This window comes from Oratosquilla oratoria, chromosome 32, assembly GCF_046742065.1.
Source record: "Oratosquilla oratoria isolate Oo_2021 chromosome 32, ASM4674206v1, whole genome shotgun sequence".
NCBI classification, from domain to species: domain Eukaryota; kingdom Metazoa; phylum Arthropoda; class Malacostraca; order Stomatopoda; family Squillidae; genus Oratosquilla; species Oratosquilla oratoria.
Genome location: NC_134808.1, coordinates 12,531,492 through 12,555,549, shown reverse-complemented (window position 1 = coordinate 12,555,549; position 24,058 = coordinate 12,531,492). Strand labels below are relative to the sequence as shown.

Genomic DNA, 24,058 nt, shown 5'->3' with positions numbered 1-24,058 from the left:
TATCAGAAAATTGCAAATGGATACTGAAAAAATGCGTAGAGGAGTTAACAGATAAAATATACAGTGTAATCAAATGCTTGCTCAAAGAAAGAAAGGTACCACAAGACTGGAAAAATGCAAATATTGTACTAATATATAAAGGAGGAAACAAGGAAAATCCAACAAACTACAGACTGGTCTCCCTGACAGGCACAGTAGCAAAAATATGTGAAAAAGTGATCAAAAATAAATAGGTTAAACACCTGGAAGAAAAAACTATACTGAACCCAAATCAATTTGGATTTAGACAAGGAAGATCATGTAAAACAAACCTGATCTGCTTCTGTTCAAGACTGATAGAAATAAGACAAGATAGGGATGGATGGGCAGACTGTGCCTATCTAGACCTACAAAAAGCATTTGATAAGGTACCACACAAGGAATTAATAAGAAAAATAGAATCAATAGGTGGCATCGGAGGTAAATTATTGGAATGGATGGAGGACTTCCTTACTGGGAGAAAAATGAGGGTAGTAATTAGAGACAAATACTCGAAGTGGGAAGAAATGACAAGGGGTGTCCCACAGGGGTCGGTGCTAGCTCCACTCATGCTTGCCATATATATATATAAATGACATGGATGAAGGACTTGAGTGTTATATGAATTTCTTCATAGATGATGCAAAAATACTACAGAAAGTAAGAACAGAGGAGGACTGTGAATCATTACAATCAGACCTGGACAAAATCTGGAAATGGACTCAAAAGTGGGAAGTGAACTTCAATATCAAGTAATGTAGTATAATGGAGTTTGGAGAGAGTAAAAACAGAATATAAAAGAATTATGAAATTGGTGAAGAAGAAATAAAAAAAGTGAAAGTGGGAAGAGACATGACATGACACCAGATAAACATATAAACAAAATAGTCAGAGAAACCTTCAACCTATTAAGGTCAGTGAAAGTGGCATTTGTCTATTTGGATGAAGAAATTATTAAAAAAAAAATATTAGTTACATTAATAAGACCAAAACTGGAACTACCAACACTGGACTAGAGAAGAGAAAGAGGTGATCTACTGACCATAGAATCATGAAAGGAATGGAAATCCCTGATAGGAATGATTTACTAAAAAATGACAATAAAAAAACAAGAAGACATGAAAATAAAATAAAAAAGGATAACTATAGAAGAGGTCTGAAACAAAAAGCTTCCCACACAGAGTGCTGAATATCTGGAATAACTTAGGTAAAGAAACAGTGTGTGCAGACACATTATTCAAGATTTTAAGAAAAAAATTGATGCTGAAAGATACAAAGATGGGTCACCACGAGTATAGCTCCCTTCCTGTATAATACAACTAGGTAAATATATACATAACACATTTAAGGTGTCAGGTAATGATAGTTACAATGTTATTTGCCTTGACTGTATCAAAGCGTTCAACAAGGTGCCCCACCAGAGACTACTAAATAAAATCAAAGCCAGTGGCATAGGAGGAATAGTGTTAGAATGGATTAGAGCTTGGATCAGTGACAGAAAACAGCAGGTCACCATAAATGGTGTAGAATCCAAATGGAGTGTGTCTAGTTGAGTACCCAGGGCTCAGTTTTGGGTCCCTTATTGTTCATTATGTACATATATGACTTGGACAATGGGACAAATAGTGACATTAGTAAGTTTGAGGACAACACTGAAATACATACCTATACCAAAGGCTTTTTCCCCCTTACAAGGGAGGTAGTAAAAAAATAAAGGCATAGAAACCACTCCCACCCATTCCACCTCCAACATACTCCACTACCCTCTACCTTCTTCCCTCCCTCATATCTTGGCACCTCCTGGATGATGGGTCATCCCTGCATCTTGTCCACTGCCCTGGGTCAGAAGCAGTGTTGCAAGACAGAGCACATCCACAGCTAGGCTGCTTCATTAACCTCTTCAGTACGGGCCTTAAATCTCGCGGGCAGCAGCCAATGCCAGCCGTACGACGTGTCGTAATAATACCCGCATCATAAAATATAGTCACCGCTTATATCGATCGTTCTCTCTTTCACCCATGAATTTTGAAAACCATAGAGAATGTGATTAAGGGCAGTTTATAGAGAATGTCAAAACGCAGGGGCGACTACAATAAATATAATCAAGACGCCAATATGGCAGCCTCGCATATCCACTTGCTCCTCATGACGCCTATGTATGCAGCACCGTATGGAAGGGGTTAAATTGGGGACTCCACTCTCCGTCCCCTCATGCAGAAAACGAGAAAATGGTGAGAAACCCTTCAGGCTGCGTCAATATATTTCTTATATATACTCCCTCATCCCATCCACCACCCATTCCCCCTTATGCATCACAGCATCATCCATACACAACCATTCTCCATTCACTCCTATCTTCTGTCATCTCCCATCCCTCCTCAACAGACATTCCCCTCTTTCCCAAAGTCCCGTTTACCCCATCCATCCATCTCATCCTAGGTTGACCCCTCATGTTCACTCCTTCCACCTCTGCCTTCCACACCTCTTTTACTAGTTTTTCTTAACTCATTCTTTACATGTGTCCAAACAATCCCAATACTCTTTCATCAACCCTATCTCCCAACTCCCTTTCCACCCATGTTCTCCTCCTCACCTCCTCATTTCTCACTCTATCCAGCCTAGTAACCCCTATCATACTTCTCAGACACCTCATCCCAAACACATTCAAACTCCTCTCTTCCTTATATTCCATGTTTCTGCCCTGTACAGTGCTGTCAGCACAATCACTCCTTCTATAACTGTCTTTTTTTTTCAGTTTTTTTCTGTGTCCTCTCATTTTACCGTTGTCCCAAACTAACAAGTCATTCCTGTCTAAAACTTCCATTCCTTTCATTATTCTATCTACAGAATAATGAAAGGAATGGAAGTTTTAGACAGGAACGACTTGTTAGTTTGGGACAATGGTAAAAGGAGAGGACACGGATAAAAACTGAAAAAGGACAATTATAGAAAAAAACTTGAAAAGGAACAGCTTCCCACACCGAGTGATAAATACTTGGAACAAATTAGACAATGAAACAGTATGTGCAAACACTATACAAGATTTTAAGATAAAACTTGATGCTAAGAGATACAAAGATGGGTCACCATGAGCATAGCTCCCTTCCCGTATATTACAACTAGGTAAATACAATCTCCTCTTAGCAACCATTCCCAAATGTCTATTTCTTATTACACTTTTTAATCCCCCATGGCATTTACTTGCTTCTCTCACTCTACATTCCACCTCCACTCTTCCCTTTCCTGCCACATTCGCACCCAAGTATCTAAAACTATCCACTTCCTTCAGTCTCTCTCCCTTAATACTCATTTCCAGTCTCCTGCCACTCTCCCCCCTTGTGTATCTCATCACCTTACTTTTGCCCACATTTATCTTCAGCTTCCTTCTTTCACACACCTTCTCAAACTCTGTCACTAACTTCGTGAATCCCTCCTCTAATCCTGCTACGAGCACATTGTCATCAGCAAACAACAGCTGACTTATCTCCCACTTTTCTCCATTTTCTTTAACCATCTCCAATCCCTAACCCACTACCCTTGCATTTACCTCTCACACCATCCCATCCATGTATAAATTGAACAGCCAAGGCAACATAACACATCCCTGATAAAATCCCACCTTTACCTCAAACCACTCTCCATTTCTAATCCTGACACACACTCTACTACTCTTGTAAAAACTCATGACAGCTCTTAGCAGCGTTCCTCCTATCCTGTATATCTGCAATACTTCCCACAGTGCCTTCCTGTCTACCCTGTCATATGCCTTTTCCAGATCCATAAAAGCCCAAAATACATCCTTACCTTTTCCTATAGCTTTCTCACATATTTGTCTTACCACAAAAATCTGATCTACACAACCCCTACCTGTCCTAAATCTACACTGTTTCTCACCAATTACTCCCTGTTCCTGTTCCTGTTCCTCTCCTAATCCTCTCAATCAAGACCCTCCCATTAGCCTTCCCAACTACACTTAACCCCTTCCATACGGTGCCGCACACGTAGGCGTCATGAGGAGCAAGTGGATATGCAAGGCTGCCATATCGGCGTCTTGATTATATTTATTGTAGTCGCCCCTGCATTTTGACATTCTTTATAAACTACCCTTTATCACATTCTCTATGGTTTTCAAAATTCACGGCTGAAAGAAAGAATGATCGATATAAGCAGTGACTATATTTTATGATGCGAGTATTATTACGACACATCGTACGGCTGGCATTGGCTGCTGCCTGCGAGATTTAAGGCCCGTACTGAAGAGGTTAACAAACTGATACCTCAGAAACTACTACTCGCGTTTGTCCCCTTTTCCCTTGTAAAATGGAAGTATACAGGCACTCCGCCAGTCCTCTGGAACTCTGCCCTCTCATAAACAAACATTAACCTTTTCCATACAGTGCCGCCTACGAAGGCGGCATGAGGAGCAAGTGGATATGCGAGGCTGCCATATCGGCGTCTTGATTATATTTATTGTAGATTGTCCCTGCGTAACTGACATATTCTCTAAACTGGCTTCATCATATTTTCTATGGTTATCAAAATTCACGGGTGAAAGAGAGAACGATTGATATACAGGTAAACGTCGACTTACGATGGCATTAGGTTTCGATAGAGCCATCGTAAGACGATTTCATCGTAAGTCGATCCCCAATTTGTGTATCACTCTGTTCCGTAGTCACTGTACCTAGCCTACCTGTATATTAACCACCAGAGATACTGAATATAGCCTATTAAACATGTACAGTAGTTTATTTAATTATTTTTATCCTTTTTACCATATTCAAACACTATAATATGTATTTTCAGTACGGACCTTAAATCTCGCGGGCAGCAGCCAATGCCAGCCGTACGACGTGACATAATAATACTCGCATCATAAAATATAGTCACCGCTTATATCGATCGTTCTCTCTTTCACCCGCGAATTTTGAAAACCACAGAGAATGGGATTCAGGGCACATTTGAGAGAATGTAAAAACACAGGGGCGACTACAATAAATATAATCAAGACGCCGATATGGCAGCGTCGCGAATCCACTTGCTCCTCATGACGCCTACGTGTGCGGCACCGTATGGAAGGGGTTAAATTATCATATCGTCGTCGTCGTCATCATCGTAAAGTCGAACAATCGTAAGTCGCGGCCATCGTAAGTCGACGTTTACCTGTAAGCGGTGACTATTTTTCATGATGCGAGTATTATGACGCAACATCGTACGTCTGGCAGCTAATGCCGCCCGTGAGATTTTGGCCCGGAATGAAGTGGTTAAGTAACCTCACCAGCCAGTCCACCATCACTGTATCTCCTTTTTCCAAACATTCTACATGAGATCCATCCAACTCGGGCTCCTTACCTGCTCTCATCAACCTAACAACTGCCTTCACTTCATCTTTCCTTATTTCTCCTCCATTTTCCTCACTCATCACTCTCATTTTCTTAGCACTTCCCACTGCAACTACCTTTCCCTCCCTATCCTCCACATTTAACAACTTCCTAAAATAATCTGCCCACCTTCCTCTCACTGCCTTCTCTTCCATTATTATCTCTCCATCAGCACCATTTACCTTTTCTTCTCTATTTGATTCACCTCCTTTTCCTCTCTTATTTCCTTCAAAAAAAAAAAATTTGTTCCTTTCAAAATTTTGTCACACTCTTACCCCATTTCACATCTGCTTTCCTCTTTGCATCCTTTATCTTGTGCTTTACTTCTCTTTACTTTGTACCTCTCATATTATTCCCTTGTCCTAATTTGTAACCGATCTATGAAAGCTTGATTCTCTTCTACACCCTTCTTTGCTTCCTCATCCCACCACTTCCTTTTATTTCCTCTCATCCTCCTTGCTTCACACACCATCTTTGGTCACCTTATGACTTCCTCCTTGAACCATCCCCATTCCCCCTCCACTCCTAGTTCTACTCTATCCTTCACTCCCTCCCATTCCTCTCTCAGCTTCTTCTTGTACTCCTTTTCTTTCTCATTTAAGCAGTTCACTCTAAGCATCTCCCTACTTCTGTCCTTTTCCTCTTTCTCCCCATTATCCTCCACTCCCCCCCCGAGGCCCAGTACTTTGATGTAGTGGGGGGGCTTCTGTGTAGCAAGGACGGGCTGAGCTGTGCCAGCCAGGTGCAACCATACTGGAGAGGTCAGCTCTAAGCTACCAGACGAAAACTGAGCCAAAAGTATTTTTGTTGACGACCTTAGCTTGTCTTTGATTATGGAATGGAATACTCCTAGGATTTATCGCCCTCATCCTATGACAGTTGTTTTAGGATGAGGTTTTTGGGGTAGTGAATAGATAGGGGGTCCCTCACCCTTTTCCTTTGTGAATTCCCCTATCCCTATCCTTCATATTTGCTACCCTACTCTCCGTTTTCACCGTCTTTCTCTAATACTTGTTAAGGAAGGTTCTGGTATCTTGGTGCCTTCCATGCTACATGTCTGAACCCATTCAAGTGGGGATGTATACCGCGAGGTCACTACTCCCTGCGAGGGCCGAAAGCCCACCGACTGGGGAATGCATGTTTGTGAGGTAGGTACTAGGCTGCTGACTTCCTTTCTCCCTATCCAGTACACATGCAGTGACTACGCCGGACCCATCCTAAATGGGACAAAACAAAAGAGGACAAACCCCGGGTTGACAAAGTCTCAAACTCACCTCCGATGCTCTGCATGTGTAAATAGTCGTTTCTGGAACCTCCCGACTCTGCAGAGACTTTTCTTTTATTGTGTGTGGCAACGGGCAACTGCAGTATCTTCCTTCTATGCACTGATTTTTCTTTCTCAATATATGGTGTGGCCTCGTAAATATACACGATGATGGCGGCTGTTGAAACAGAATGTTCTAAACCTCCACCACTACCTGATCCTCCTCCTAAAACCCCCGATCCCTCTCCTAATATTGCCAATCCTAATGTTGACAATATTGACTCAACAAAAATAAAACCCCCAGTTGACGACTCCGGCTTGAAAAAGGACTTCGGTAAAATCAATCAATCAAATGCTACCCCTAATAGTCATAGAATCTTGCATTTACAATATGTCTCTCTTGATAAGAGTTATACAGACTTATATGAAAAGTTCCGTAAATTTGGACAAATTAAAGAGATCATAGTTAAACTAACTGACAACTTTAAAGCTTGGCTAGTGTGGATCTCGTTTCTTTCTAATCAGGATGCAGCTGCTGCCTGCTTGGATTATAATAATTGTAATGAGAATGAATCTTCAGCCCAACTTGTTGGTAGAGTGCCACCTAACTTGGATATCTTTTATCCAGAAATCCCGGTAGAGGAAAGGAAGGAAAGTGTGCAGAGACCTCCCAACCCAGCTAAGTGGCTCATTATCACTCTTGCAAAAGAACGTGCTAACTTGTTCGAGTTTAGAAGATTCTTGAAGAGTCACCTTGGCTCTGGTAATTTGAATAACTCGCAGGTATCACGATATGGAAGAAATTCCTTCTTAATTCATGTAAAATCTTATGAACAAGCTGCCATGGTGCTCAACTTGAAACAGAAATCGGAGATTAAGGAAGTTAAACCCCACTACACCTTTTGTTATGCCAAAGGGGTCATTTTTAATAGAGATCTGTATGACTTTGATGAAGAAGAGATTTTAGAAATGTGCCCAACTAATGTTTGGAAGGTTGCTAAAATCCCTCGTTCTTCTATGATTATCCTAAGTTTTTGTGGTGAAGATCTACCTCATTATGTAGAGATAGAAAAAGAAATTGTTTATGTGAAGCAGTTTAAGCCCCATCCCCTCAGTGCTTTAACTCCTATGGTTTTGGCCATCCTTCCCGCAGATGTGCAAGGGACAAAATGTGTTTGATATGTGCTCAGCCTGAACATGGGGATTGTTCCCACCCAACAGTTTGTATAAATTGTAAAGAAGAGCATGATGCCAGAAATAAGAACTGTGTAATTTATAAGAAGGAACAGGAAATACTACTAAAAGCTCATGCAGAACATATAAGCGTAGGATATGCTAAAAGACTATTAAGTAATTCCAAAAGATACAGTGATGTTGTTAAAACAAATAGTAAAGTGGATCAGCCAACAGTAGAAGGCAATAGAAATAAAAATGCCAATATGAATGGTTCTGTTAACACTGAACCCAAGCCTCAGTGTAAAAGTGTAACTATGAAACCTAATGGTCTTTCTTCTTCTCAAGTAGGAATTTCTAGTACTTCTGAAGCCTCCTGTGCGGAGGTTTCCTCACCCCTTGTTGAAGGGGTGTCCCCTGCCCCATCTGGAGGGGCACCTAAGGTTTCTATTGTAGAAACCTCACAGGCTTCTTGTAATGAAGCCTCCTCTCAGGCAATCTCTCTTCCAGACTTGGGGGACTCCCCAGTAGAGGGATTGCTGACTAGTGTGCCTCACTCGGTAGAGGTGCACAGAAGCAATGAGGATCAAGGAAATGCTGAACCCAAGCCTCAGCATGAAAGAGTCACTACTAGACCAAATCGGTATTCCCCACAAGTTGGAAATTGTAGTACTCGTCAACCCTACTCTGCGGAGGTTCTCCCATCCCCAGTTGAGGGAATGCCTCCTGCCCCATCTAGAGGGGCACCTAAAGTTCTCATTGCTGGGACCCCACAGGGTTCCTCTAATAAAGCCTCCTCTCAATCAGTCAAACTTCCAAACTCGAGGGGCTCCCCAATAAAGGGATCACGGACTGTTGTGCCTCACTCAGTCGAGGCACACAGAAGCGAAGCTATGGAGTGTGAAGCTGTGCGCAGTAAAAGACTCCACAGTCCACCCTCATCTCCATCCTCTTCCCCAAATCGCGATAAACAATCTAAGAAAGAAACTAATAACCCGGACTCTACATCGTCGGTCGGACCATCGTCAGAGAGGAGGATGCCACCCGCGAAAGCAAAGAAATTAGAAAAGAACCCACCTTGTAAACCCTCTCTCTCCCAGACTTCTCTTACCAGACCAGTAGACCCCAAAAAGAAAAAGAAAACAGTATAATGTCCATAATTCAATGGAATATTCAAGGTTTTAATTCTCATCGAGAGCAGGTTGGAATTCTCTTTAAAGAACATGATGTGTCTGTTTTTTGTCTGCAAGAAACTATGCTTGGCAATTTATCCCCTAATGTTGGACTTAATTATAAATTTTACAGATCTCCTCCTATGATTGGGGGCCGTGCCCATGGAGGTACTGGTATCATTGTTAAGAAATGTGTAAACCACAGAAGTGTCCAGCTACATTCGGTGTTGCAGGCTTGTGCAGTACAAATCTTTACCACTAAATGGATCACTTTATGTTCTTTATATTTGGAACCTGAACTGGAAGGACTCGTAGACATATATAAGCACCCCTGTCAGTTTGAGTTAAATGACCTACAATCTTTGGTTGACCAGCTCCCTGAGCCTTTTATTCTAATGGGTGACTTTAACGCCAAGCATCCTCTATGGGGTGAATCAAGGTGTGACCCCTGGGGCAATATAATTGAAGAATTTATTGATAGTATCGATGTCATTTTGATGAATGACTGTTCCAAAATTAGGTTTGATGTCTTTCAGAACTCAAGTGCTGCTATAGACCTAACTATTTGTTCATCATCCTTAAGATTAGACTACAGTTGGTCAATAGATGAAGAATTACATGGTAGCGACCACTGGCCTATCCATATCAAATATTTATAGAACACTCCCTCCTGTTGCTTACCTAAATGGAAGACAGGAGAGGCTAATTGGGAATTATTTAGGAGATCCACAGAGATTAATTATAAGACTAGTGATTTTGGTAGTAACTGTGATGCATATGACTACCTGGTAGACATGATACTCTGGTGCTTTCTCTTCCATTCCTAGGACAGCTGGTAAACCTCAACGCCCAGTAGTCCCCTGGTGGAGCGATGAATGTGTTATAAGCAGAAAGATTACAAGAACTTGCTATAAGAGATATCGGAGATACTCTTGTTTAGTCAATAAGATAACGTACAGAAGAGCTCAAGCAAAGCAGAAGAAAACCTTCAAAAAAGCAAGGAGGGAATCCTTCATTAAATATATTAGCGAATTGAAATATGACTATTCCCCTACCTTAGTATGGAATAGGATTCGAAAATTACAAGGAAAGTTTACTCCATCTCCCTTACCCATTCTGAAGATAAATGACTGTTTTATATCAGATACAAGAGAAGTAGCAGAGGCTTTTGGAAGACATTATGCTGATATTTCAAGCCCACTACATTATTCAGATGATTTCAGAAGAATTAGAGCCAAGACCACGATTATTCCTCCTACCAATACGAACTCGGAGGCATATAATCTTCTCTTCACCTTGGATGAAATGGATCATGCTTTATCTCTATCCTCCCCAACCTCTCCTGGAGAGGATGACATTCTTTATTCCATGGTTGGTCACTTATCCATATTGTCGAAGAAATTCCTTTTAAATGTGCTGAACAAATTTTGGTCTTGTGGATCTTCTCCTAAATCTTGGAAGACTTCAATCATCATAGGAATCTTAAAGGCAAGAAAAGACCCTCATGACCCACAAAGTTACAGACCTATTGCTCTCACTAGCTGCATATGTAAGATCTATGAAAGAATGGTTAATACGCGTTTAATTTGGTTTTTGGAATCTAAAAATCTGCTATCTAACAGACAGTTTGGATTTAGAAGAAATAAGTGCACTCTGGACCCCTTACTTTTTATCACTCGTGAGATTGAGAATGCCTTCGCAATTGAGAACTCTAGCATTGGTGTGTTTTTTGACTTGAAAAATGCCTACGATACTACCTGGCAGGGAGGCATTCTGAAGCAAGTTGCAGAGTGGGGTATCGGGGGTAATATGCTCAATTGTTTAAAGGACTTCTTATCTGACCGTTATCTAAAAGTCCGAGTGGGCTCTTCTTTCTCTTGTGCATATCTTCAAGAGGAAGGGATTCCCCAAGGAAGTGTTCTGAGTCCTACACTGTTCAGCATAGCCTTAATAGTTTATTAGAACAAGTTCCCACAGGAGTTCATGGATTGGCTTATGCTGATGACTTCGCTATTGTGTGCAGCAAATCGACAACATTAGAAACGGGCCAAAAGATTCAAGAGGTTATTAACTTAGCAACAACATGGGCTAATTGCAGGGGCTTCAGATTCTCTGCTGAAAAAACCAAAGCCATAAGGTTTTCCAGACTAAGACGCAAGGAAGAAATACCTACACTATTCTTAGAGGGTGTCATATTACCGTATGAAGATGAAGTAAAATACTTGGGTCTGGTTTTGGATAAAAGGTTGACATTCACAAATCACATAAACGAGGTTGTATACACTGTCAAACAGTGACTTAATATACTAAAAGTAGTGTCTCGTTTCAACTGGGGAGCAGATCGTGTAACTTTAATAAGGCTTTACCAAACATTGTGCCTTAGCAAAATGGATTACGGATGTCAAATTTATGGATCGGCATGTAAAAGTTCACTGAAGAAGCTTGATATAGTCCACAATATGGCTTTACGGATCTGTTCGGGAGCCTATAGAACATCTCCAGTGGACAGTTTGTATGTGGACGCAGGAATTCCTCCCCTGTATATTCGCAGGGAGGAATTAAGCCTTAGATATATATCTCGGGTCTTGACATCCAAACTTCAAATTTGTAAAGCAGCCGGTAGACAGAGCTCCAAGGAAAAGTACTGTGCCGAAACCTTTAGAAGTGAGATGTGAAGTTGGGACAGAGAAGGTAGGACTTGTTCCTAAGACAATTGCTGAGATCATGCCTCCCAAATTCCCTCCATGGAACCGATGCCCCACTGAAATATGTCCTCTTAAAAAGAAGAAAAACAGAACTGCTGTAGAGCTAAAAAATGAATTTTTAGAACATTTATCAGTACATGCTGATGCAATTTTTATTTATACAGATGGATCAAAATCCCAAGACGGTGTTTGTTGTGCTGTTGTAACTGATAGCACAGTTTTAAAGAGAAAGTTGCCTGATTTTAGCTCTGTTTTTACTGCTGAACTGCTGGCAGTCAGCAACGCCCTGAAGTTTGTTTTTAATTCTGTTCCATGTGGTAGGAACGTTGTTATTTTTACAGATTCCATGAGCGTTCTATCCTGTGTAAATAATTTGTCGCCTCATCATTTTTTAGTGCAAGAAATACAGGAATGGCTGATTCTCATAAACAACAGAAAGAAGATAAAAGTAAACTTTTGCTGGGTGCCGTCCCATGTGGGTGTCACTGGAAATGAAAAGGCCGATGCTGCAGCCAAAGCCGCCACTAGGCTCAGCCATATAGCAGACCGAAAAGTCCCACATACGGACTTGAAACAAGTGATCCATTGTTATACAATGAAGAAGTGGCAAGAGCAATGGACAAGGCTGAACGGCAGTTATAAATTAAAAGAAATTCATCCCTTAGTGAACCCTTGGAAGTGTCCTCCTTTGGACAGAAGGTCAAGCATTGTCTTGACAAGACTGAGAATTGGTCATTCCTACATTACACATAAATTTTTAATGGCAAGTGGGGCAGAAAGGCTGGCCCCCCAGTGTCCCACCTTGCCAAGTAGTTTTGACAATAAGACACATTTTAGTTCAGTGCCCTGCATTCTCTAATAAGCGCAGGGCAAATTTCTTAACAGATTTATCTTTTAAAGAAATTTTAGGGGAGAAAGCTTGTGTGAAGAACGTTTTAAAGTTTTTAAAAGACATAAATTTATTTTTGAAATTTAAAATTGTGTGTGTGAATGCTTGTGAGTGTGTGTTGTTGAAGTGTGTTCGTGAATGTCTATTGTTTTAATTGTTTTACTTGAATTTTATTTTTATTTTATTTTTTAAACTAAAAGATAAATATGCGCTGAATGGCCTACTGGCTCCGGCGCTTGGCCTTCGAGCCAAAAACTCCATAAATCAATCAACCATTATCCTCCACTCTCAACTTACCTTCCACCAAAAAATTATCTGATATTCCCCCACTCTCTCCCCTTAGAGCATGTACATCCTTAACTCTTCCTACTATACTCTTGATTACCACTATATAGTCCATTAGTGCTCTATCTACCACCCTTCCATCCACCTCCCTCTCCATGTGTACTTATGCTTGACTTTTTTCCAAAACACTGTATTTGCTATCATCAACTCTCTTTTCTAGACACATCACCATCAACTCTCCACTACAACTTTTTCCTGGAACTCCACACTTCCCAATCACTCCATCTGTTGGTTCATTTCCTACCCTAGCATTAACCACTTCAGTACGGGACTTAAATCTCGTGGGCAGCAGCCAATGCCAGCCGTACGACGTGTTGTAACAATACTCGCATCATAAAATATAGTCACCGCATATATCGATTGTTCTCTCTTTCACCCGCAAATTTTGAAAACCACAGAGAATGGGATTCAGGGCACATTTGAGAGAATGTAAAAACACAGGGGCGACTACAATAAATATAATCAAGACGCCGATATGGCAGCGTCGCGAATCCACTTGCTCCTCATGACACCTACGTGTGCGACACCGTATGGAAGGGGTTAAGGTCTCGTGGTACCACTACATTGACACTTCTCCCTAATCCCTCTGTGCACTCATTTAAATCCATCCAAAAAGCCTCCCTTGCTTCTACACTCTTCTTACCACCAGGCCCATATGCACTTACAAAAAATCCACAACTCCTCAACTTCACCTTCATCCACATTAACCTTGAAGAAACCTCCTTCCACTCCACTACACATTTACCTATCTCATCGCTTACTAGCATAGCCACCCCTTCTCTCCATCGTCCTCTCTTCACTCCTAAGAACCTCCCAGCTTCACTTCCAAACTCACACTCACCCATTCTTTTCAACTTAGTTTCATTCATTGCCAACACATCCATCTTTCTTCTCACAAACATACTCCTTATCTCTTCCCTTTTACTCTCATCTGTACCACACCCATGCACATTAAAAGACCCAAACCTTAGGGTACTGGTTGGAAAACTCCTAGACCCTCTTATACCTTTACTTGTTCTAGGAATGTCCCCTTTGGGGTTACAGGTAGGAGGATTCCTAGTCCTATCCCTGTCCCATTTTTGTCACCTCGTACGGCTCAGGTGTAAAGATTTGGTGGCAGCATTCTTTTCCCTCACCTCAGGGTAGGCAAAAAAGAGGAAATTAATACTTAGAGAAATGGTACAGGATAGTAACATGTGGTGGGGGGACAGCATAACGAAGGGACAGTTGCAGTATAATAAAAGTATCGTCATTTGTCTATGAACAGAGATTTCCTTCACAAACAAATTGATATGTGGCTCTGGTCCATAGGGGTGCCTCATATAGACCCTAAAGTATCAGCTGTATGCTACTTTGTCATAATGTGTAACCAATACCCCAGATGCCTAATTAAGTCAGGAGACTACGCTGAGATTCTGCAGGACGATCTTGACAAATTGTTCACATGGTTGGTGAAATGGCAAATGGACTTCATTATCTCAAAGTGCTGCATGTTAAATGTAGGGCTACACAACCTCAAAAATAGATATAGCTTAGATAACACATTTTTAGAGAAAACTTAGTGTGAGAGAGACTTGGGAGTTCTAGTGAGTCCTGACCTTAAACCCAGAAAACAGTGCATTAGTGCCAGGAATAAAGCTAATGGAGCGCTAGGTTTTATTGCTAGGATGGTTATGAATAGAAGTGCAGAGGTAATTATCAAAATATATCTAGCGTTAGACCTATCCTTGACTATGCAGTACAGTTTTGGTCTCCCGTCTTATAGAATGGACATCGATTCACTAGGATCAGTACAGAGGAGAATGACCAAAATGATACATGGGCTGAGAAATTTATCTTACGAAGAGAGACTTAGACACATTAACTTACACACTCCTCTCAGAAAGATGCAGAGTGCAGGGTGATTTAAGAAGAGGTGTTCAAGTGGATCAAAAGTTTTAACAAGGGTGATGCAAACAAGGTCATTATAAAGACATCAGGGCAGGACTTTGCAGTAATTGATTTAGATTGGGCAGATTTAGATTTAAGAAGGATATAGGAAAGAATTGGTTTACTAATAGGGTGGTCAGTGAATGGAATAGACTTTGTAACCATGTAGTAAGCGCTGAAACTATTGGTTGTTTTAAGAAGCAGAGAACCTTATGGATAGGGATGACAGGTGGTAATAGACATGGAACTGCCTAGTGTAGCCCTTATGGTCTCTTGCAGTCTCCTTCATTCTTATGTTCTTAATCTCACAAGCACTACCAGCAGAATGAGGACAAATAAAGCAGTATACTACTTGAACATTTATAATAACCTATCACCTATACTACACAAAATTTCCACACCAAAACACATTTTGATCAATAAACCAGCCCTTCAAGACTGACCACAAGACTCACTACTTCACCAACAACCACCAGACATAAGCCCCCCCCCCCCCCCCCAAAAAAAAAAAAAAAAAAAAAAAAAAAAAAATCTGGTAAGAACCACATTAGCACACTTGCACTCAGGACACCATCCAGCACTGAAACATTACTAACACAAAATAGGCCTGGCCACAGATTCAAACTACCCCAGATACAATCACTATACAGAGAACACAGAACCTCTCATACTGTGATGACCCATGATTATATGCCTCAGATAACACAATATATCTTCCCTGAATGACTTGTAGAGTAGCCTAGAGGCTGTAGCATGTTAGCTGAAGGCTGCAGGTCTTCTGCAAGAGAGACCAGGGGCAGGGATTGATTGGTTGAAATGCCCTCCCATATACCTTAGCAATTCCACTTCCAGACTCATTTCTCTATAACTACATAACAGATAATTCCCTGTATAATCCTTAAGTAACTGGTACATTCATGTTTTCCTTTCTATTGTATTGTGGAACTATAGATCAACAAGTGCTCTCAGGCATGTGACAGTCTTGGTAACCATTTCACCGTAACTACTCCTTTTGCCAAATACTATGAAACCACTGTCAAAAATAGCTTTCATCTTTGTCATTGCTCGTTATATATATATTTTTTCCTATAGACCTATCATTCATTCTACACAGTGGAATAAGACAAATATGGTATATAAAAGTATTGCCTGTCTGATGGATGTTGTTGGCTACCTGAAAACTGGGGGGCTCCTACAAAAGAAACCAGAGGCAATGACTTTATTGATGGCATTACATTAGTGAACCTAGTTTATCAGTGTAAATGTCCAGTAGATTTATAATGATTAAAACTGAACAAAAATTTTGAAAATTATGTTATGTACAATATCTGAATGAAATCCTCTCACAGTGGGGGGATTATTGTTTTAGAATTTAATGCTGAATGTTTCACCCAACAGTTGGATGAAAACACAGTTGTTAAGATGTACCATCGGATGACATTGCTCAACACAATGGATCGCATCATGTATGAATCCCAGCGACAGGGTCGCATATCCTTCTACATGACTAACTATGGAGAAGAAGGAACACATATAGGTTCTGCTGCTGCTCTTAATCCTGATGATGTTGTTTATGGCCAGTACAGAGAAGCAGGTATTTACCTAACTGTTTATACATACACCAATGAGTTTTTCCCCCTAACAAGGGAGGTAGTCAAAGGCATAATCCACTCCCACCCATTTCATCCCCACATGCTCCACACCCACTCACCACCCCACACTCACTGCCCTGGGTCAGAAGCAATGTAGCAAGTCTGCTTCATTTAATTGGCAACCTGCCCTCTCTGTCTCATGCAGAAAAAGAGATGGGGAGAAATCCCTTCGGGTTGCATCAAAATATTATTCATATACTCCCCCCATCCCCCAACCACACCCTTCCATGCATCATAGTCATCCATATACAACCATTCTCCATTCACCCCTGTCTTCTGTCCTCTCCTGTCCTTCCTCAACAGACATTCCCCTCTTTCCCAAAGCCCCTTTTACTCCATCCATCCATCTCATCCTAGGTTGACCCCTCATGTTCACTCCTTCCACATCTGCCTTCCACACCTATTTTACTAGTCTTTCTTCACTCATTCTTTCCATGTGTCCAAACCATCCCAATACTCTTTCATCCACCCTATCGCCCAACACCCTTTCCACTTCCATTCTCCTCCTCACCTCCTCATTTCTCACTCTATCCAGCCTAGTAACCCCTATCATACTTCTCAGACACCTCATCTCAAACCGAAAATTTGGTGATTTACCTAGTTGTAAACAGATTGGAGGGAGGCTATGACGAGTGGTACTGTGATGTAGTAAAGTGATTGAAGTTCAACAAGAATAGAAAAAAGAAGGGATATGGATGATAAACCAACATACACAGGGACAACAAAAAGAAGATTGGACATGAGTAAGTACGAAATGCCTTTGGGAGTAGTTAGAAAATATGTAACATAGAAAGCCCCAGATATGAAGACAAATAATTTCATGGATTCATAACAGAAGAGGTTTCGACCTCAAAAACATACTAATAAGCCAAGAAATATTTGAAATGAAAAGGGATATTGTTGAATGGAAAAGGGAATATAACCAATTATACAAAGAAGTGAGTGAATTGAGGAAGGAAATTGCACTATTAGTTAGGGAATTGGAAGAAATGAAAAAGGAACTGGCTAAAGTTAAAAAATGATAATGAAAATATGAAAAATGAAGACACATTTAAAAATGAAACTTTGTTGAGGGAAGTTAATGAAAAAATATTAATAGAGGCAGGCAAAGTTGGAGGAAATATAAAAAAAATCAAACATGATGGAAATCAAAAACCAAATGAATGAAGGCAAAGAAAACCAGAAAATACTATTTAACGAAATAGTCGATGAACAAATGAATGAAAGTACAAAGGACACAGTAATAGAAGTAATAAAAGAAAAAAGAGATTGGGTAAGAGACACAATAGACAAAAAAAAAAATGTATTGTAATCTATTGTATCAAAGAAAAACATGGTCTAATAAGGTTCCAAAGGGAAAAAAAGGAGAATAATATAGTGACAGAAATACTAAAAGAAATACAGGAGGAGGGCCAAGGTCATGATAAGGCAATGGAAGATATCTATAGGATGGGCAAATATTCTGAAGAGAAGAATAGACCTCTTAAAGTAAAACTTAATTCACAGAGAATAGCAGAAGAAATATTAACAAACGTAGGAAAACTAGCAAAAAGTAAAAACTATAAAAATGTAGGGATAAAAAAGGAACTGAGTGATGAGGAAAAAGAAAAGGAAAAAACACTTAAAAAGGAAGCTAAGGAAAAGAATGAGAAAAGAACAGAAAAAGAAAGGAGGTTTTTTTGGAGAGTGATGGACTCGAGACTGAGGAAATGGTATATAAAGGAAAAGGAAATGCAGGAGAAAGAAGAAAAGGAAAAAGTTGAAGATAACATATACCAACATAGACAGATTGATATCAGGAATCGATGAATTGAATAACTATCTAGAACAAGAAAAACCAGATATAATGGGGATTGTGGGGACAAAATTGAAAGGATCATTACTTCCAAATAGTGTAGGACAAGGATTATATAATTGTTGGTACAGGAATAGAGAAACAAAGAGTGGAGGAGTGATGTCACTTACCAAGAAAGGACTAAATGTGACAAAAATTACAGTAGAGAACAATGTGGAATTGATTATGATACGAGTTGAGGATAGAGATATGAAAAATAGAAATTATGCAGTGATTTATGTCCCACCTAAGACTCATGCATGGAATGAAAATGAACACTCCAAAATGCTGGAAGACACAAGAAAAACACTAAATGAAATACTAAAGGAAAAATGAAATCTGGTAATTATGGGTGATTTTATTTTGAAAGAAATATGTTGGGAAGAGACTGAATAGAGGTAAGAGCTCTATTTATACTATATCATAAAGTTTATATCTATAAACGTTGCTACTCGCTCAAGTCCCATGGAACTCCCTGCATGATAATGATAATGAGTGGGATTGGGATTGGGAGTGGAAATTAATTGGATGGGTTCTCTGACTTTTGGGTGGTTTTGCAAAACGCCTCGCGCCCCTGTTGTTTTGTAACGCTTCTCAAGCCAGAGCCAGTAAGCCTTTTTCGTTTTAACACACACCCTTTCATTACTTTTCCAAAATGTCTGAGGAAGTTTCTTCTAGGATGAAACGTTATCGACACTTCTGGAAATGGGTGACGTGCTCAAAAAAGATACAAAAGAAAGACGCCAAAAACAACTCTAAGCTTCTTGGACAGCTTCGAGCAGAACACGCTGGAACCTTTCCGGGTCTTTACGTGTTCTGCTCGAAGCTGTCCAAGAAGCTTAGAGTTGTTTTTGGCATCTTTCTTTTGTATCTTTTTTGAGCACGTCACCCATTTCCAGAAGTGTCGATAACGTTTCATCCTAGAAGAAACTTCCTCAGACATTTTGGAAAAGTAATGAAAGGGTGTGTGTTAAAACGAAAAAGGCTTACTGGCTCTGGCTTGAGAAGCGTTACAAAACAACAGGGGCGCGAGGCGTTTTGCAAAACCACCCAAAAGTCAGAGAACCCATCCAATTAATTTCCACTCCCAATCCCAATCCCACTCATTATCATTATCATGCAGGGAGTTCCATGGGACTTGAGCGAGTAGCAACGTTTATAGATATAAACTTTATGATATAGTATAAATAGAGCTCTTACCTCTATTCAGTAGACGAAGGCAGTGACTTGATTAGTTATAAGAAGTGAAATGCAGAAGATTGTGACGTCATGTCGTTGCTTGGAAAAGTACGCATCATAGATGCCAATTCAGGAGTTGGCTATACTTTTAAATACTGAATATGAAAATTTCATAAGTATATATATATATATATACAGGTAAACGTCGACTTACGATGGCATTAGGTTTCGATAGAGCCATCGTAAGACGATCTCATCGTAAGTCGATCCCCACTCTGTTCCGTGGTCACTGTACCTAGCCTACCTGTATATTAACCACCAGAGATACTGAATATAGCCTATTAAACATGTACAGTAGTTTATTTAATTATTTTTATCCTTTTTACCATATTCAAACACTATAATATGTATTTTCAGTACGGAACTTAAATCTCGCGGGCAGCAGCCAATGCCAGCCGTACGACGTGACGTAATAATATCGCATCATAAAATATAGTCACCGCTTATATCGATCGTTCTCTCTTTCACCCGCGAATTTTGAAAACCACAGAGAATGGGATTCAGGGCACATTTGAGAGAATGTAAAAACACAGGGGCGACTACAATAAATATAATCAAGACGCCGATATGGCAGCGTCGCGAATCCACTTGCTCCTCATGACGCCTACGTGTGCGGCACCGTATGGAAGGGGTTAAATTATCATATCGTCGTCGTTGTCATCGTAAAGTCGAACAATCGTAAGTCGCGGCCATCGTAAGTCGACGTTTACCTGTATATGTATATATATATATATATATATGTATATATATATATATGTATATATATATATATATATGTATGTATGTATCTTGGGTCAAATGAAATTTTAAATTATATGTTATTATAAGAAGTGAAATGCTGAAGATTGTGACGTCATGTCGTCGTTACTTGGAACACTACGTCATGTCTCTTCCTCTGATTAGCTGGGACCCAGAAAGGTTCTGGCTTGAGAAGCGTTACAAAATCACCACGTCAACACAGGGGTGCGAGGCGTTTTGCAAAACCACACAAAAGTCATAGAACCCATCCAATTAATTTTTTAGTAGTACTAAGATAATATTTAGCTGCCCAGCTGCTTCAAAACGTCCAGATATACCGAAATCCGGATATGTAAAGGCTGGATAAATGAGGTTTGAGTGTGTATATATATATATATGTGTGTATATATATATATATATATATGTATATATATATATGTATATATATATATATATATATATATATATATTTGTTACTCTTTCCTTATATTTTCTTATTTGTGTGAATGTGTAAAATTTAGCATTTTATATTTTTTCTTACAGTTTCAAAATCATACTTTTAGTCTTGCAGGCACTCATTTAGGACTTCACCATGACTCTACTTTGCTCCCCCCTCAATGGTATCCCCCCAAAAAACTGGAGGGCTGGCTATGCCCATGGTAATTACAGTATACAGTACATGTCAAACACCAAAATCGTCACTCTTGGCTAAGCTGTGCTCACATAAAAATCTGTAGCTCCTAAAATAAACATTTCTCAAAAAAAATTCTTTATGAACAATTTGCTATACTATGTACAAATTTTTAGAAGTTACAAAAAAAAAAATACATCAAGTGACCTTTTCAAGGTCAAATTAAAGGTCAACCTATTTTGTTTGACCTTGTAAGGAAATATATGCATTAATAAAAGTTGTAAAGAATCTTATTAGCTTTAAAATGGTGTCAGAATGAGCTCTGTAGGTGCAATAGTCTGAGATATTTGACTTTGAACTTTCTTCACTTTTTGCAAAAATGACCTTTTTGACCCAAATTTGAGGAATTGTATCTCAGAAACCATTTGACCTACAGAAGTGAGACATACCATTGAATTTGTCTAAAGGTCTTTAAGTACAGTAGGTGGTGGGGGAAAAGAATACTGCCACCAAGTATTTCCACTTGGATCGTAAGAGGCGAGAAGAAAGGGATGGGGATTGGGACTAGGCATCCTTCTCCCTGTAGTCCCACAGGGGACATTCCTAAAAGAAAAAGTAAAGGCATAAGTGGGTCTTGGGAGTTTTCCGACCAGCACCCTAAGGTTTGGGTCTTTTAATGTGCGTGGATGTGGTACAGATGAGAGTAAAAGGGAAGAGATAGGTAGTATGTTTGTGAGAAGAAAGATGGGTGTGTTGGCTTTGAGTGAAACTAAGTTGAAAGGGAAGGGTGAATGTAAGTTTGGGAGTGTAAATGGGAGGTTATCAGGAGTGAAGAGAGGGTGAGGGAGGGAAGGGATGGCTATTCTAGTAAGTGAAGAGATAGGTAAACGGGTAGTGGAGTGGAAGGAGGTTTCCTCAAGGATAATGTGGATGAAGGTGAAACTGGAGAAGGAGATGTGGGTCTTTGTAAGTGCATATGGGCCTGGTAGTGAGAAGAGTGTAGAAGAAAGGGAGACCTTTTGGATAGATTAAATGAGTGCATAGAGAATTTAGGGAGAAATGTCAATGTAATAATACTGGGAGACCTTAATGCTAGGGTAGGAAATGGTCCAATTGATGTAGTGGTTGGGAAATGTGGAGTTCCAGGAAAGAATGGTAGTGGAGAGTTGATGGTGGAAATGTGTCTAGAAAGGGAGTTGGTGATAGCAAATACAGTGTTTCGGAAGAAAGTCAAGCATAAGTACACATGGGAGAGGGTGGTGGATGGAAGGGTGGTAGATAGAGCGTTAATGGATTATGTAGTGGTAAATAGGATTATGATAGGAAGAGTTAAGGATGTACATGTGCTAAGGGGAGAGGGTGGGGGAATATCAGATCATTTTTTGGTGGAAGGTAAGTTGAGAGTGGAGGATAGATGGAGAAAGAGGAAAGGGGCAAAAGGTAGGGAGGTGCTTAGAGTAAACTCTTTAAAGGAAAAGGAGAAGGAGTACAAGAAGAAGCTGAAGGAGGAGTGGGAGGGAGTGAAGGATAGAGTAGAGCTAGGTGTGGAGGAGGAATGGGGATGGTTCAAGGAGGGAGTCACAAAGTGTGCAAGAATGGTGTGTGGAACAAGAAGGACAGGAGGAAATAGAAGGAAGGGTAGTGAATGGTGGGATGAGGAAACAAAGAAGGTTGTAGAAGAGAAGTGAGCTTTCACAGATTGGTTACAAAATAGGACGAGGGAGTCATATGAGAGGTAGAAAGAAAAGAAAAGAGAAGTAAAGCAGAAGGTAAAGGAGGCAAAGAGGAGAGCAGATGTGAAATGGGGTAAGAGTATGACAGAAAATTTTGAAAGTAATAAAAAGATGTTTTGGAAAGAAATTAAGAGAGGAAGAGGAGGCAAATCAAGTAGAGAAGAAAAGGTAAAAGGTGTAGATGGAGAGATGATAATGGAAGAGAAGGCAGTAAGGGAAAGATGGGCAGAATATTTTAGGGAGTTGCTAAATGTGAAGGAGGATAGGGAGGGAAAGATAGCTGCAGTGGGAAATGCTAAGAAAATGAGAGTGATGAGTGAGGAAAATGGAGGAGAAATAAGGAAGGATGAAGTGAAGGCAGTTGTTAAGATGATGAAAGCAGGTAAGGCACCTGGTCTGGATGGATGCCATGCAGAATGTCTAAAAAAAAAGGAGGTACAGTGATGGTCGACTGGTTGGTGAGGTTATTTAATGTTTGCTGGAGAGAGGGTAGAGTGCCAGAGGACTGGAGAAGTCCCTGTATAGTTCCACTTTACAAGGGAAAAGGGGACAAGTGTGAATGTAGTAGTTTCAGAGGGATTAGCTTGTTAAGTGTAGTTGGGAAGGCTTATGGGAGGATCTTGATTGAGAGAATTAGGAGAGGAAGAGAGGGAGTAATTGGTGAGGAACAGTGTGGATTTAGGACGGGTAGAGTTTGTGTAGATCAGATCTTTGTGGTAAGACAGATATGTGAGAAAGCTATAGGAAAGGGGGAGGATGTTTTTTGGGCTTTTATGGATCTGGAAAAGGCTTACGATAGGGTAGACAGAAAGGCACTGTGGGAGGTTATGCAGATATACGGGATAGGAGAAAAGCTTCTAGGAGCTGTCAAGAGCTTTTATGAGAGTAGTAGAGCTTGTGTCAGGATTAGAAATGGAGAGAGTGAGTGGTTTGAGGTAAAGGTGGGACTTCGTCAAGGATGCGTTATGTCGCCCTGACTGTTCAACTTATACATGGATGGGGTAGTGCGAGAGGTAAATGGAAGGGTAGTGGGTCAGGGATTGGAGATGGTTAAAGAAAATGGAGAAAAGTGGGAGGTGAGCCAACTGTTGTTTGCTGACGGCACTGCGCTTGTGGCAGGATCGGAGTAGGGATTGAGGAAGTTGGTGACAGAGTTTGGGAGAGTATGCGATAGAAGAAAGCTAAAGATAAATGTGGGTAAATGTAAGGTGATGAGATGTACAAGGGGTGAAAGTGGCAGTAGTCTGCAAGTGAGCATAAAGGGAGAGCGACTGGAGGAAGTGGATAGTTTTAGATACTTGGGTGCAAATGTGGCAGGAGAAGGTGGAGTGAAGGTGGAGGTAGAATGTAGATTG

General features: G+C 40.3%; 1 protein-coding gene across 1 annotated transcript in view; it reads left to right on the top strand.

Moving 5' to 3' along the window:
• LOC143041777 (2-oxoisovalerate dehydrogenase subunit alpha, mitochondrial-like) overlaps positions 1 to 24,058 on the top strand; it is a 138,563-nt gene that overhangs the window by 25,124 nt on the left and 89,381 nt on the right. Inside the window, exon 3 of the mRNA XM_076213827.1 lies at positions 16,275 to 16,470. Within this exon, the coding sequence (XP_076069942.1) occupies positions 16,275 to 16,470 (196 nt within the window). The remainder of the gene's footprint in view (positions 1 to 16,274; positions 16,471 to 24,058) is intronic.